The 13,392-nt window shown below is 41.9% G+C and overlaps 1 protein-coding gene across 1 annotated transcript; it reads right to left on the bottom strand.

Annotated features, from left to right (window-relative positions):
• Positions 1-1,760: 1,760 nt before the first annotated feature.
• Positions 1,761-11,259, bottom strand: LOC148343477 (calmodulin-alpha). The gene is made up of 6 exons (XM_088297373.1): positions 11,147-11,259; positions 4,318-4,348; positions 3,073-3,216; positions 2,885-2,991; positions 2,685-2,820; positions 1,761-2,588 (listed from the first exon to the last, which is right to left on the bottom strand). Exons 1-6 carry the CDS (start codon positions 11,147-11,149, stop codon positions 2,560-2,562), a joined length of 450 nt encoding a protein of 149 aa, XP_088153499.1. The 5' UTR covers positions 11,150-11,259; the 3' UTR covers positions 1,761-2,559.
• Positions 11,260-13,392: the final 2,133 nt, after the last annotated feature.

Raw genomic sequence — 13,392 nt, 5'->3', positions numbered from 1 at the left:
TGCCTGCGTCCACCATTGTGTGTCTTTAATCGGAGGATTTGACAGTACTGACAGCCTTTCTTCCCGGGTGCCAATCACGCACACCCACCCCCCACCCCGCAAAAGTCTCGGGTAACAGTTTGGGTTATTTCCTCCTTAGGGTCATGACCTCTACGTAGACTACGTTTCAAAATATCAGAATGAAGGGTTTTTACTGAGGGGGGGGACAAAGTACAAGAATTTTATATTTGATTATACTTTCTAATACTGTGAATAAGTAACAATAAATAGAAAACTTAATTGATTTCAAATTGATGAAAGTATACAACATATCTTTTGTATTGATTCTTATATTAGGCTAATGTGCTTTTCAAGTACGTTTGTGCGTTCTTTTAAAATTTGACATGGAAAATTAAGAAATCATTGGATTTGCTCAAATGCCTTGTCTAATGCATGTGAAGTTAAAATAGGTCAATTGTATTTATATATATATATAGCACAAGCATTAAATAAAGTGAAAAAAAAACTAAATTGGTGGGTATTCTGTCCTCAATGTGTGTCTGAACACAAATTGACAGATAGTGGGGAATACTTTTTTCTCAACTAAGCGTCTATGAACTGTCCTAATACTGGTCCAAGTTCACTGTTTCTCTTAAGTGGTGAAAACATTAAATATTGGCACCTTCCCAAAATAATTGGCGCAAGTGATTTTTCCCCCGACCCAGATCCTGATTAATATTATGTATAACAATTTCATTACATGAGTAGAAGTGAATAATAGTGAATACTGAGGATTAGGTAGACGATTTTAGCAGAGGTGTCCAGCGTCATGAAATGTTTCTGCATTTTTTGTAGCGTTCAAAATATGACGACGGGCTATTATTTGAAGGTGAAGATGTTCCGTGTGAGAGCGAGTTCAATCACACAAGAAAATTGTGGAAGCAAAGCATTGGTGGCATTGTAATGGCTCTTTTGCTGGCGTTGGGCCAAAACCTTGTACCTCCAAAATAATCACGTTTCAGGAGACTCTAAAAAGCAGCAAGTTTATAACATTAGCATTCTGTCGTAAATCCGAGCATGCCATTTTCAGCACTTACATTGGTCGATGTGTAAACAAATAAATAAATAACACCTGCATGTGTGAACTGAGCAAAGATATAGATTTTTGAAAAATTATGAAATGCACCAAAATGTGATTTATGAGGTTTTGGGCCAATGTCAACGATGTGAATCATTGCAACACCGCTGTATATGAATCTCAGACACTTACATAATCACTTTTGTTTGCTGTGCGTGTGCGGACGTGCTATGGTTCATTCAAACACTTCCCGGGTTGTTCCTTCTTGCAATAGCCTCAATTACTTCCGCTTTATTTCTTTTTCGCTGTTAATAGGCAGCAGTCCAACAGAACGTTAAAACAGTGAGCTTCTTTTCACTTCCACTATCAGGGTTGCTTTTTGAGCATCATTAGTAGGAATGCCACTTTGTCACCGCCAGTGTCTGCTTCTTCAAGTCTTGACTTGCTGCCCGGCGCCACAAAAACACACACACACATTTTTGTGTTCTCTCTCCCTATCTGGTGTGAGACGTCTCGACATCAACACTTCTTCTGCACCTTCATTTCCGCTGGCTAGATTGCGTAGCGACACACGGTGATGTGCTGGTCACATGGACTACACTTGTTCTCGAGGCGGTAACCATCTGCAATGTTTTCCACGTGATTGGAATACTGTTCCATGCATTTGCTGGGTTTTGATCTAAAAGACGTCACAACACATAAACACAGAGGCACAAAGGGTCTTTTATTGGAAAAACAATGTAAAGATGAAAATATGCAACTTGGACTGCAGATCAGCTGAACTAAACAGTCGGACTGGGCCGGGCCCCACCGCAACACACGCGTAGACACACAAACCCACGCATTCCTACTCACACACTTTAAGAATTGTCGCATAGCACCAACTCGCTCTCCAAAGCGAAACGAAGGTCCCCACACAATGATACGTTACAGCCGATAGAAAAGAACCCAGCATGCTTCAGTAATTATTGCCGATTGATTACCCGTAACACAACAAGTGACGCCTCACCCACAAATCACACAGCTGGAAAAGCCCTTAAGGCGTGAGGACCTCAAAAAGGTAAACAGCTACCCCGCCCCGCCACCACAACCACAACCTAAGTCTAATGAGAATTCTTTCTCATGTATGATTCTTGCATTTGGTCCAACTCCTCCAACCACGAGCGTGTGGAATGCTGCATGCATGAAAAACAAAAAGAAAGTCAACAGGAAGTCCGAAGAAAGGCAAAGTGATGCCACCAGGCTGACAGAACCAGGAAATTGACGGGTCCCAAAGGCAAATGAGCAAATGTCTGATTGGGCAGCTCGCCACTGGGTGGCGGGAGTACAAGCCGGTTTGTGCACCGCTTTCATTTTTAGAGCCGGTTAAACGTGGACAGAATGGACATGGGCCAACATTCCTTTTCAAGTTGCCTAATACAGAATTGTACGAGTAAATGTAGTTTTTTGCAAGAAGAGGTAAGCGAAACATTTGACTGATTCTTGGTCTCTGTGGGTCCGCTTCATTTGGAAGTCATCATGCCTACAAACTCTGGAAAGACACACACACACACAAGAACAAAAAGACAATGTCAAACACAAGACGTGCCGAATAATAAATGAGCGTCTCGGACAAATCGGGGAGTACCTAAGTAGTCGACCTGTCCGTCTCCGTTAGCGTCCGCTTCTCTGATCATCTCGTCTACTTCCTCATCCGTCAGCTTCTCGCCCAGATTAGTCATCACATGACGCAATTCAGCCGCACTGATGTAGCCGTTGCCGTCCTGTCGAAGCGCACGTGCACATATTAGCTACGAATGACTGTGGAGCGGCTCAATTCACACTTGCCTTGTCAAAGACCATGAACGCCTCCTTGATCTCCTGCTCGCTGTCGGTGTCCTTCATCTTCCTGGCCATCATTGTCAAGAACTCAGGGAAGTCGATCGTCCCGTTGTCTAGGTGATAAGTAGAAAATCACATACATTGACGAGGGGTAGGGGACCTGAACATGACTGCAGAAATGGGAGGCGGCATACCGTCGGCATCCACCTCGTTGATCATATCCTGGAGTTCGGCCTCTGTGGGGTTCTGACCCAGTGACCTCATGACGGTGCCCAGCTCCTTTGTGGTGATGTTGCCATCTCCGTCCTTGTCGAACAGGGAGAAGGCCTCCTTGAACTCTGCGCACAAGGCAAGGAAGGCATCAAAGCTCGCATCATCTCGGCACACACTAGCTGGCCATTTGAAATTTGGTGACTTTGATTTACTTCCAGTGTTGTCTTCGTCACCGATGACGATGGCGAGCTAAATTATGTTATTTGATGACGAAAATATGACGTGACGTACATGAAATTTTCGTTGACGAGACGAGATGGGACGAAATTGTTCAAATTGATGACATCCTTCCCTATTGTACATCTTTCAAAACATGCTGAACTCTCTCACACACAACCACCCTTACTTTGCGGAACAGCGACATAATGTGTTTTTATTTATCCAATTTTGTATTTATTTTCTATTTCATTGTTTAATCTTTAATTCATCTAATTTCTATATTTCCTTAAATTATTGTTGTATTGAACTGGAGGGGGGGAGCCCTCTAATCTCGTTGCACACTGTACAATGACAATAAAGGGATTTCTGATTCTTTTGACGACTGACACTTGCAAGGCTACTTTGCTCTGATAACCGCAAGCTTGTACAAGTAAACAAGACATATTTTGATCGAGTTTGTACTTGTGCTACTGTACTATACCGCAAGTCTACTACAAGTCTATGTTGCTAAAACGTTTTGATTTTATGTTGCTTCAAGTGAAATAAAGCCACAACAGTTGGCAAATAAAACGTTTTGGTTATTTTGGAGCAATGAGCATTGATTCCACTGTTACGTTATCGGCTTGTAATGCATAATCCTTAATAGTCCATTAGAAAGGCTTTGCTATTGGGTGGAAACCTTGTTTGCCTATTTTTAACTAAAACCGACTAAAACCTTTTTGAGTTATGGTCTAAGAAATTTACAAAAACTAGACTAATTATTAATTTTTTTTTTTGCGTTTACGTCAATGAAAACTATCACGAATAGGAATGACGAAATCGGACGAAAACTAAGAAGTATTTTCATCTAGACTAAGACTAAATCTAAAATGCCTTGTTTACTTCTTCTGGTGGGTTTGTTAGTTCTTACTTTTAAATGTTTTGCCAAATTCAGTTTTAGTTCATTTATTCGTTTTCATTAACTCTGACGACCTTGGTACGAGTGAACAAAAGGAACACTTTCTTACCAGCGATCTGCTCCTCTGTTAGTTGGTCAGCCTACAACAAAAGAACAAGGAATAGGAATCAATTTTATCCTTCAATAAAAATATTGGCTGGAGGATCAACGACTTTGGGCCTACACATCTTGGGTTCAGCAGGCCAATACGCAAGACGTCACCTTTTGAAGTCAAATGGACGATCAGTTTGGGTGTTTGGTTACAAAACAACAGCCAGCCATGAAGTTCAAGTTTGAAAATGCAAACATTTGATGGCTGTATTTGGTTTTCACTTGGACCGCAGATGAAGCGCGTCTTACCGCAGCTGGCTTGAGGCGAGCAAATGCTCAAAATGGTCTTCAGTCAATATTCAAAGCAAGCGTACAACAAGTACAAGGTGAAGACGCAAACTCCAAAGACGAAGGAGGAGACAGTGAGCAAGAAGTGCCGGCAAGCTTTTGGTGGAACGGGCGGAATCGTCAGAGCGTAACGTCGGGACGCAGGCCCGCAACAGCGTTTGGTAGCGAACGCTTGCGTCCACCGTGCCGACCAACAGGTCTTCAAAAGACAGCCGGTTAGTGCGCTGAGCACCGTTTCTTTCCTTTGTTGTTAACGAGAGGCTTGACGTGTGTACCGTAACATTTTTGCAGAGTTTGGCTGTTGCTCTGTAAACAAATGCACAGAACTGGGCACGTGACTCTTTTTTGCTAGTCAGTCCCCCGCACCCCAGCCACGATCTTTGTAGCCTTCCGGCGTCGGCCCTCCGCCCTCATTCGTGAAAATTGGCGGCCTCCGACCCCGTTCTGCCCCAAACATAAAAATTGTCCGTGCATGACATCGCCGCGGGAGCGATGCTAACGGCAGAAGTTTATTTCAAGATCATTGTTTGAGTAAGAAAAGACGTGAGACAGCAGCGTGCCTGCATTTCCTTATTCTGACTTTGCGTAACCCGCGCCTTCCACCTGCTACTGGGGCACACCATGACAAGGGAGGGGGTTGATACCAAAATCCCTTTAACAATCGTTAGCTGGCTAATTTACTATTCAAATCTGCTTACCTTATTATGGGTTTATTATGATGGCACGAGGGCCGGACTAAAATCCACCTCCCGCCTTGCTTAATTGAGCCCTATTTTAAAATTTGTCACCCTCCCCCCACCCAACAGACCGTTCCGCCCCTGGGACGGACTGCCCAGCTCTGCAAATGCAGAGTTCTGGAAATGGCTACTAAATGAGCTGGTGGTGAGTAAGCAAGCACAACCTTTAGACCCTCAAAGTGGATATCAGTGAGGTCCGTCACCAGCTTCAGTGCTTTGGGTTCACTTTTTTTTTTGCCAAGGCCACTTTGTCCTAAGCCGCCTCCTCCTTTGCGCTGTTTGTGTTCCACGCCTCCACTTTTGACGCTCAGGCCATCCAGCGCTGGCCGCACTGCCGCCAAGCCCTTGGCCAGACACTCTCCCTGCTCGCTCGAGCGGGCCAGCTGCTTTTTCACCTCGGTCAGCTCGTCTTTGGCAGCGCGCAGGTCGTTCCTGGTATCTTGCATCTCTCGCACCAGAGCATCCGCGCGGGCAGATGAGCATTCCATGAGCATCTGGAGGAAGTCCCTGTAGTTCCTCTCCTGCTGTTGGAAGAGTTGCATGTAGAAGTGCCGTTGCTCATCCAAGAGGTCATAGACACACCTCCGGCTGACTAACTCACCCCCTATCGGGTACAGAATGACCTTTTTGGGTAACATTATTTGGTGGGAACCCGGACAGGAAGGATCCAAGAACGGTGAGTTTGCGGCCTTCGGAGTGGCAGATAGACAACTTTAGACGACATTGGATACTTGCAAGGCCCGACTTGACTTGGAATCCTTTAGAGCAGCTGCCCCTACTGTTGTGTAGCCATCCGTCCACACCGCAGACGCCGGTTTCTGTCCTTGCACACAGACTGTGTCCTGCCCGGACTGCATCTGACCTGCGTTCGGCTGTCAAACCTTTGACAGTTTGATTAGATGACGGCGCAGGCAAAGCCTCCACCTCCATTTCAACCGGGTGTGTGTGTGCTGACGAGAGATGAGCACCAGTTGCATCTCCTGGAGAGGATCGGTTGGCGGGTAATCTGAGCTCCTCGTCGCAACTAATGGGCCCTCCGCAAGGAAACGCAACACAGGCGAGCACACGACACTATCGTCCATCTGGGGTCGTCAAACCATATCACAGCTGCACCTGTGGCGTGTTCAAGCCAAAGGGAGCAAAGAACAGCTGTTGATGGATCATGCCAGATTTTGCGAGTGGGTGAAGTCACCGTTTCTGTGCTCCCAAAAAAGAGGTGCACATGAACAGTTTTGGTGCGGTTCTTAAATGAGCACCAGAAGTTGTTGTCTGATGCTCAATTCTTTCTCAGACCTCATGGATGAACGTAAAGACTTCCAGGACATCTGGGCAAAGTTGGACCCGCAGGCCACAACAGGCCTGCCCAGAGTCTCTGCAGCCTTTAGGAAGTCAAACAAAAATGTCAGGTATGCGTTGCTTTTATTTGGATTATTTTGATGCGCATGTGTGCCAACTTAAATATATTGTCGAAGGCCCAGCAATGAATCAAATTTTTAGATCAGCATCACAAAGTAGTAAAATGCAATTTTCAAATCCCAAAGGGTGCAATTTAAAAAAAAAAAAAGAAATTTTATTATGATTGTAATCTGGTTTAAGATTTAGCGACTTCTATTTACTGTTTATATATATATATATATATATATATATATATATATATATATATACATACAGGGTTCGCGGTTAACCGCTTCCCGATTGCCCGGGGCAAGTAAAATTTGGCCACGGGCAAGGTAAAATTATGGGCAACTTGCCCGACCAGGCAAGCATTTTTTAAAGCAGCCAAATATCTTTAATTCCGACGAAAACTGTGGCGTGATCTGTTTGCGTGCACTGTATGGTGATGGTTTAACCCAGACACCCCTTATGTTGTGGTATGGTCCATTGGCCTTATCGGGGGCAATGGGCGGGCGCTACGGGGATCAGTTAGTTCAGTGAATGTCGAGTTAAAGTGGACGTCAATAAATCCCGCAGTATTGGAACTCGCTGTAGTTGCATCCCCTTTGAAGTTTGAAAAACACAACAAAAACCTGCGATATTTCGGCCGAAAATTGACAGCCGGAAGTTTTCTTACCTTCTGCGCATGTTTACAAGTGGCGACGAGTTCGTTCAAATCCGAACATTTCGGATTCCTCTGACATGACTAAAATAGCTTGAATATTTTTAAGTAGACAATTCAGTTGCGAGTAAGGAAGGGAGTAATATTTGATTATTGGCTGTTAATTCATTAGCTCCATGATGTGACCTGACATAGTGTCAGTGACTGTGTTCTGTTTATGCTATGAAACTTATGGAGGCAGCGCCACAGGCACTGGTCTTAAAGGAATACACAAATTTCCCACACTCATAATTTACTCATGTGATTCCTCAATTAATACGCTCTCCTGGATTTAAAATTGATAATCTGGATTGCTGTAATATCATTTTCCCAATTTAACATGCAGATTTGTTCATTATTAAAACTACAATTAACATTTTCAATAACCTCACAGGATGATACATGCTGTTGTGAGTAGGGTTTCATGGTTGATCATGAAAACAAGATTAATTTATGCTTATCAGAATATATGTTTATTTACATTTGTGGCGCACATTTTACAACCATAAACATTTTATTCTTAGAGAAAAAAAATTGTCACTTGCCCAAGTCGGGTAAGTAATTTGGCCACTCGGGCAAGGCAAATTTTAGTGGCACTTGCCCTATGGGCAAGCAGTTTTTAAAGTTAACCGCGAACCCTGATATATATATATATATATATATATATATATATATATATATATATATATATAAAAACACGATATTGGAAAAACAGGGGATAAAATCCTGATCCCAGAGGGAAATTCTTGCATCAATACAGAGTAAAGCAGTGCAAAGCAGATTAAAAAAGGAATAAATATATTAAAGTCAAAAAGCTCTTACGTTCAACTTTGTTTTTGTTTCAATTATTATAAAGTTCAGGGTTCGTACACCTTTTCCATAACCAAATGTAATCACTTTTAAGGACTTGCAGTTTTATTAAATTTCTTGTTCTCTTTCTTACAGCACTCAATGACACAGAACATCACAAATTGATTCACACCGTATTTCTGCTCGTAGACTGCATAAAGTGATATAAATCAGGGCTGGGCGATATGGCTGAAAACTACATCATGACGCGTGTATGTCATATCGGTCGATATCGATATATTATTATTATTATTTATTTAATTTTTTTTTACGATTAAAAATAGAAAAGGGAAAAGGGCTTAATTCTGATTTGTTTTATTTTAAAATGTACAAAGCACGGCGGCTCTCGTGTGCAGGAACTACGGGCCGTTTCGTCCAGTGCGTGTCTGCGGAGGGTGCTTGTTGTCGGCTTAACTATTAATTTTGAGTCACGCTAGCTCAGCGGCACACGAGTGAGCCTCAGGTTGTAAATGGGAGGGAGTTTGTGATGAGTTGGACAGTGATAGGTCAAATCTGCTCCGTTGATTTTGGGTTAGATAATTTATCGATACCATTTTCTATTAATATCAATCACCCAACTATCGCGATACATATCGATATTGAAATATCGTCACAACCCAAATATAAATACACGCACCCGCAAAATGTCCATTTCACTCATTAATTGATAAAACTGTTCCACATTAATGCAAGGATAATAAATTACATGAAAATAGTTTGTTTGTTTCACAATACCTGTCACCTTCCATGAAGCAGATCTTGCTTATAGCTGTGACATGACTATGACATTACCATTTTAATGCCATTAACAAAAAGACAGGTAGCCAGACAAGTTAAGTAGACAGGGGGCAAATTTAAAATTGTTTACCTATAATGAAAATATCAATCAATCAAATGGACCTAAGCTTACTATTTAGGCTACAAACTTCTGCTTTTGATGCATGTCTCTCCCTCTTCGGTATTTTTATTGTTTTAATTCCACCTACATGTTATCAATGAAACTAAACATACATGAAAATATAAATGTCAACTTTTTTGTCGTCATTCATTACCTTGCAACTGTAGGCGAACCATGACACTCAGTTTATCTGAGGCCAGTGATTCTCAACCAGTGTGCCTTGGCAGAAGTGTGAGGAGAGAGATCATCCGGTGTGCCGCAGAAAATTAGCCAATGTCAAACAAAAAATATATTATTTTCTAATTTGGGATTTCTTTTTTGCATATTTTGCAGCAAGCCAAATGAGGATTTTGTCCAGGTTTGTATTTTTCATTGAACAACCAACGTTTATTACACCGACAACCTCTCCGCATGATGGAACGATGCACTACTGTCCTCGAAAGGGCGACGTTGAGCTGCATGACAGAGCTGTATATGCTGAACAAAGGCTCGTGCCAACAGATCAACATTTCATTTGCAAGGAAACCTTTTTTTTGGCATTTTGTAATTATCTTATTAAGTCGGACTGCCGAGAAATATGAACACTTTCAAGCATTAACAAGCACATCACCCACAATTCGAGCACTTTTTAAACCTTGACAACACAACATTAAAATCCAAGCACTTTCAAGGTTTTCAAGCACCCGTACGCACCCTGAAAGTTACAAGTGATCATTATAGGAGGCACTGAGTCGATGAGCCTGGAATTAAGATTACTCACTTTACATAACATCTCGAGAACAACTTGCAAGTCAAGCAGCATTGCAAAATGGGTTTCGTCTTCCCTCCACTGTACTACCCTTGAATAATAAAGTACAATTCCACTGGTAAATTGCAAAAAAACAACATTTTAAGCTCTGTGAGAGTATGTTTTCCTGACATATAGAAATGAAAACATTTAGATTTAATTCCAATCTGGCTTGTTAATAGATTTGTTGGAAATACAATTCCAACAGAAAAAATGTAAATATACGCCCCGACATCATCAATTGATAGGATAGACGGACGGGCGGGCGGGCGGGAGGACGGACATGGATGGATGGATGGATGGATGGATAAGTCCAGTTGAAGTAGTTTTGCCATACTTGTCCAACTGGTTTTGGAGAGGCTTTGCCAGAGCCGGTATGCCGCTGCAGTTTTAACCAAACCGGTTTTTGGGAGTCATTTTTATAAGTTAGGCGTGTTAAAACACTTGGAACATCAGTCAGTAAAAAGGAATTTTCACCGGCAGCGCCAAACGTAAACACCCCAAAACATGCTGTGCGTTCAAGATACAATTTCAACTGAAAGTCACCACTTCTGCACAGGAGTGTTATCACGCCTGCATTAGTTTGGTTTGCATGTTCCTATTTACACTTCACTCACATTGTTCCGAGTAAACTTTAGGAGGTGTTCTGTGTTCGCGCGCCGCGCAACCAATGAAGTCACCGAAAGATATCCAACACAATCAAGCAAATTATGAAAATGTTTCTACTGAATCACTTAAAAAAATTGCAATAAGTAATATAAATTGTCAGTAAAATGAAAATAATCTTTATGTTGGGCGATGCGATTATCACCGAGTGAAATTAAAATAGCGTCTATGTCGACATGGTTATCCTTGACCAGGGTGCTTCATTGATCGCGGTAACACGCAGAGGATGAAATGAGAGAGAGAGAGAGAGAGAGAGAGTTAGAAAGAGAGAGGGAGGGAGAGAGAGAGAGAGACGCCAGGAAGAACGAAAGTAAGAGCGGCAAATGCTATCCGACAGCCTCAAATGCTTTATTTTTTCCTGTTGAAGCTTGATATCGACGTGTGACTTCGACTCGTTTTACCTAGCAGCTCGGCTTCCTGGCATTGACGCAGTTTTCATAATTGTAAAAGTTAATGTAAGATACTCACCATAGGTGGTGTTGCACTTGCGCGCGGCGCGGCAGTCTGCTTGCGCTACAGGTGGAGGAGCCGAAGGACTACTCCGAGTGAAGGCGAGTCGAATCACACCTCAACACTTCGACGTATTCCTCCGCACTGTACTCATTCTCCTTGGTCTTCAGCGGCACCTGTAGCGAGCGATACTGCACATTTTCGTATGACCCGATACCAATTTAAAATGGGCAAATATCGCCCATATTAATACTGATACTTGACAATAATTTAAGTAGCTGCATTAGAAAATGACAAATTATCAAAATAGCACGACCATTAATTGTTTTTGTGATATTTGCCGTTAAAATCCAGGCATTATTAGTTTGTTCTAATTACTGGTCAATAAAAAAACTCTACTTTTTCCCCATGTACTGTCAATATATGTTTTTTTAATTTCTTATTTATAAAGAAAAGTCCACAAAGTCATATTTGTAAAGCTTTTTTTCCAGGCGTTGTTCAGAAACTACTAAAAATTCAAAGGTGTCAGTGTGTAGACTTTTGCGCAATCTAGTGGTGAACTAATAGAAGGCAATGGTTTAAGATGGAAGCGCATGGATTTTGAAGCATGCACACCACGGTGCCTCTGGGGGGACGCACTTCGCAAGTCAACCACCAATTTCTTCATCAGAGGTGCAAGCAAAGTGTCATCACAAACTATTTCTTTCAACTTTCGCCCAAAGTCAGCTGGGATAGGCGCCAGCACCCTCCTCACGACTCTGTACGTCATAAACGCTGTTCACGATGACATGCAACGTGAATAGCGTGGGGGTGCGTGCGTGCGAGTGTGTGTGCGTTTATATATTGTGCATTTAAATGTGAACTCCATCCATCCATGATCTGTTCCGCTTCTCCTCACTAGGGTCGCGGGAATGCTGGAACCCATCCCAACCGTCTTTGGACAGTAGACGGTGTACACCCTGAACTGGTTACCAGCCAATCGCAGGGCACACAAAGATGAACACTCACGCTCACAATCACATCTCGGGACAATTTAGAGTGTTCCATTAACCTACCATACATCTATTTGGAATGTGGGAGAAAACCGGAGAACCCGGAGAAGACCACGCAGGCACGGGGAGAACATGCAACACTCCACACAGGAAGGCCTGACCCTGTGAGATCTATTTATCTGGAATCCATTGTTCATCCTCGAGGCACCCATGTGGCCTGATATTTCTGCCACTAGAAAATGAATATTTGAATTGAAAACTGAATATTTGAATTAAAAACTGGATATTTGAATTGAAAACTGAATATTTGAATTGAAAACTGAATTATTGAATTACAAGAATTGTAAATGGAAAATTCTGATTAAAATGAAACAATAAATATACAATTGTTTTTATTCAATAATTCAGTTTGTAATTCAATAATTCAGTTTTCAATTCAAATATCCAGTTTTTAATTCAAATATTCAGTTTTCAATTCAAATATTCAGTTTCTAGTGGCACAAATATCTGCTCATATTAGAAGCCGCGAAACCGGTCGTACCACGTGACCATTTAAAAAAAACGCATCAAGAAGCTCCGTTTCTGATTTAAGCTGCAACGAAACGCAATGGAGGTTTGCCGTATTGTGAGTATTCGGGTAAGTTTTGTGAGAAGTTTGTAATTTGCTTGTCGATTAGTGTTATCAACTTATCACTATAGAGCCATTCAGGATGATAAAGAGTTTCCCTTGTTTGGGAACACTTTGATCTTATTACTACGAAAAAGGTAATGGAAAAAAAAATCAAATTATATTTTGATAGGATGAATTGTTACTATAAAAAGATCGGATACAACAACAAAAACAACATACAACCATTAGTGGAATCAGTTAAAGCAGTACTTCTCAAATAGTGGGGCAGGGGGCGCGTGTTAACTCGTGCAACGTGTTTTTTTTTCGCCAAAGTACGGCTGAACGACGTATGGTTTTGGGACCGAAATTGCAATCTCAGACAACGTGATTTTGAGATTGTAAGAGCTGCGCTTTCTGCTCCCTAGTTCACGCAGCAGGTCATGTAGTACTGATTTAAAAAAAAAAATCAGTCTTTTGAATCGATGCCTACTAATATAATTAGGTCAGGTGGAAGAGCTGAAATTAAGATTGGCGCCACCTCGTGTTCAGGGGAGGAATTATGAATAGGGAGCGTCTTTGGTCAACTATGGTGAACTTTGTGACTAGTCCTAAAACACAACAGAACCGAAAATGACAATAATACAAAATACAGTATTCTCAAA

The sequence above is a fragment of the Idiotropiscis lumnitzeri genome, chromosome 1 (genome assembly GCF_059441095.1).
Source record: "Idiotropiscis lumnitzeri isolate Australia: NSW breed Sydney's pygmy pipehorse chromosome 1, RoL_Ilum_1.0, whole genome shotgun sequence".
Classification (NCBI taxonomy): Eukaryota; Metazoa; Chordata; class Actinopteri; order Syngnathiformes; family Syngnathidae; genus Idiotropiscis; species Idiotropiscis lumnitzeri.
The sequence above is the reverse complement of the archived record's forward strand: the minus strand, read 5'-3'. Positions and strand labels throughout refer to the sequence as shown.

Bases quoted from the DNA above. Each gene is read 5' to 3' on its own strand.
- LOC148343477 (XM_088297373.1), bottom strand. The intron at 2,992-3,072 runs GTATGCCGCCTC...CTTATCACCTAG, and splicing joins CAACGAGGTGGATGCCGACG to ACAACGGGACGATCGACTTC. The intron at 2,821-2,884 runs GCAAGTGTGAAT...GCGCTTCGACAG, and splicing joins CGTTCATGGTCTTTGACAAG to GACGGCAACGGCTACATCAG.